General features: G+C 40.7%; 1 protein-coding gene and 1 long non-coding RNA gene across 2 annotated transcripts in view; one reads left to right on the forward strand and one right to left on the reverse strand.

The window, feature by feature from the left end:
* Window positions 1-1,821, forward strand: part of LOC116703797 (uncharacterized) — a 17,737-nt gene that overhangs the window by 6,117 nt on the left and 9,799 nt on the right. Inside the window, exon 2 of the long non-coding RNA XR_004335507.1 lies at window positions 1,501-1,507. This is a non-coding gene — a long non-coding RNA (uncharacterized LOC116703797). The remainder of the gene's footprint in view (window positions 1-1,500; window positions 1,508-1,821) is intronic.
* il2rb (interleukin 2 receptor, beta) overlaps window positions 1-1,821 on the reverse strand; it is an 8,770-nt gene that overhangs the window by 5,327 nt on the left and 1,622 nt on the right. Inside the window, exons 2-5 of the mRNA XM_032538760.1 lie at window positions 1,512-1,609; window positions 917-1,134; window positions 621-714; window positions 218-363 (exon numbers count right to left, since the gene is read on the reverse strand). Coding sequence (XP_032394651.1) covers window positions 218-363; window positions 621-714; window positions 917-1,134; window positions 1,512-1,609 — 556 coding nt within the window. The remainder of the gene's footprint in view (window positions 1-217; window positions 364-620; window positions 715-916; window positions 1,135-1,511; window positions 1,610-1,821) is intronic.

Here is a 1,821-nt window from a genome sequence, read left to right on the forward strand (position 1 = left end):
TTGCACTTGTCTTGGACTCGACAAAGGTGGTCTTGACTACAGCCTTGATATATATATACAGTGTATACAGTAAATATATATGTATATATGTTATTTTGTGCCTATGATATACCATTATGCTCATGTAGCATGTTTTGCAAAAAAGAGCTTAGTAAATATGAGTATTTTTATTAAATGACCATTCATGCGTGCAAGTGAATGACGAATGAGCACCCACGTTCCATGTCTGCTTTTTCTCTTTGATCTGAACTTCGAAGTGAAAGGATGTGAAGAAGACAGAGGGACGACTGCCTTGACTCCATGATATCCTGGTCTCATTGGCAGCGCTGCTGACATTGGGAAGTCCTGGAGGATGCATTTTGACTGTATGCACACGCACAGGCACAAAACACACACACACACACACACACAGGCACACACACGCACGCACACAGGCGCACAAGAAAAGAAAAGCCCACAATTAATAATTCCTGATCTTTATCACTTTTTTGAAAGCCACCAATACAAACCTATATACAAATCCTAAACATGTTATCCTAGTAAAGACATAAAACATAACCTTGTAATGAATTATGTCAAATGTCTTTCATTACCAGATTTGTGAATGAAGGTAAACTCACTGTGATCGTATGGTGAGTAGTTTGTGATGTTCTCCACCAACGTCCCGTTACACTCCACTCTGATGTAGGGCATGTCAGCAAAAATGTTGAATTCCTGGAGGGACCCATAAGATACATTTCTTAAATTAAACAGTGAAGACAGAAGTTGACAGACTGTTGATTATTGTTATGGATTTATTCTTTTTTCCAGTGCAACATTTGCACAAACAATGATTCAAAAGGGTAAGATCATGGGGGGGGGGTAAGATAGAAAGAGATGTTGAATTGTTCTTATGAATGATGTGTTAGTGACTTACTTCATTTTCAAAGACAAAACTGCAGCCTGGAGGAGAGTTTCTGTGTTTTTTTAGCTTGCAGCTTCGACTAAGTAATACTTTCTCCGGTGGTCTCCCGTAGATCTTAGAGATCCAAGTTGTCTTCACACCGAAGATCCAACAGTCCACACCTGGAGCCACTGGAGAGCCGTCCCATGTACAGCTGACATTGTTGACAAAGTCATTTACACAGGAGAGTCCTTGAGGGACAGAGACATAATAAAAAAAAATGGAGATTAGCACTCCCTCTCTCTCTTTATCAGTGACATTGTACATACTTGAGTGGCGGTTTCAAGGTTAAATGTATTCGGCAAATTTCCCTTCTAAGGGGTTTAGTTTTCAACTCTGATAAAATGAACAAGCTCATGAAAGAAAATAGTCTTTAAAGCCTGGTGATGGCAATTTGCGTTTGAATAAACACTTTCAGGCAACACTTGTGTTCCTGTAGGTTCAATCAATGAGCCGCAGATGGACTCACGTCGAGTGCATGTTTGCGTGAATGAGTGAGGGAGCCTGTGAGAGAAGGACAGCAACATAGAGATTGTTTCAGTTGCAACCACACTCAGTCATGTAGTACCTCGCAAGCCTTTGTGAGACGGAGCTGCATGCACGGAAACCAGAACCAGCAGGACGTACGTGGACACCAGGGTCTCCATAGCCTTGACCACAGTAGGACTGTGAACAGAAATACATGCTGTGCTTTAGAATGAAAATCTGAGTCAACAGTGTTAAATACTAGGGGGTGGTCATCACCAGAGCCCTCACAATACGATAGCGTCACAATACTTGTGTCACAATATGATATTATTGCAATTTTAAACATATAGACTTAGACTTAGACTTCTCTTTATTAATCCTTTTGGGATGACTCCTGCAAGGAAATTGAA

The sequence above is a fragment of the Etheostoma spectabile genome, chromosome 15 (genome assembly GCF_008692095.1).
Source record: "Etheostoma spectabile isolate EspeVRDwgs_2016 chromosome 15, UIUC_Espe_1.0, whole genome shotgun sequence".
NCBI lineage: Eukaryota > Metazoa > Chordata > Actinopteri > Perciformes > Percidae > Etheostoma > Etheostoma spectabile.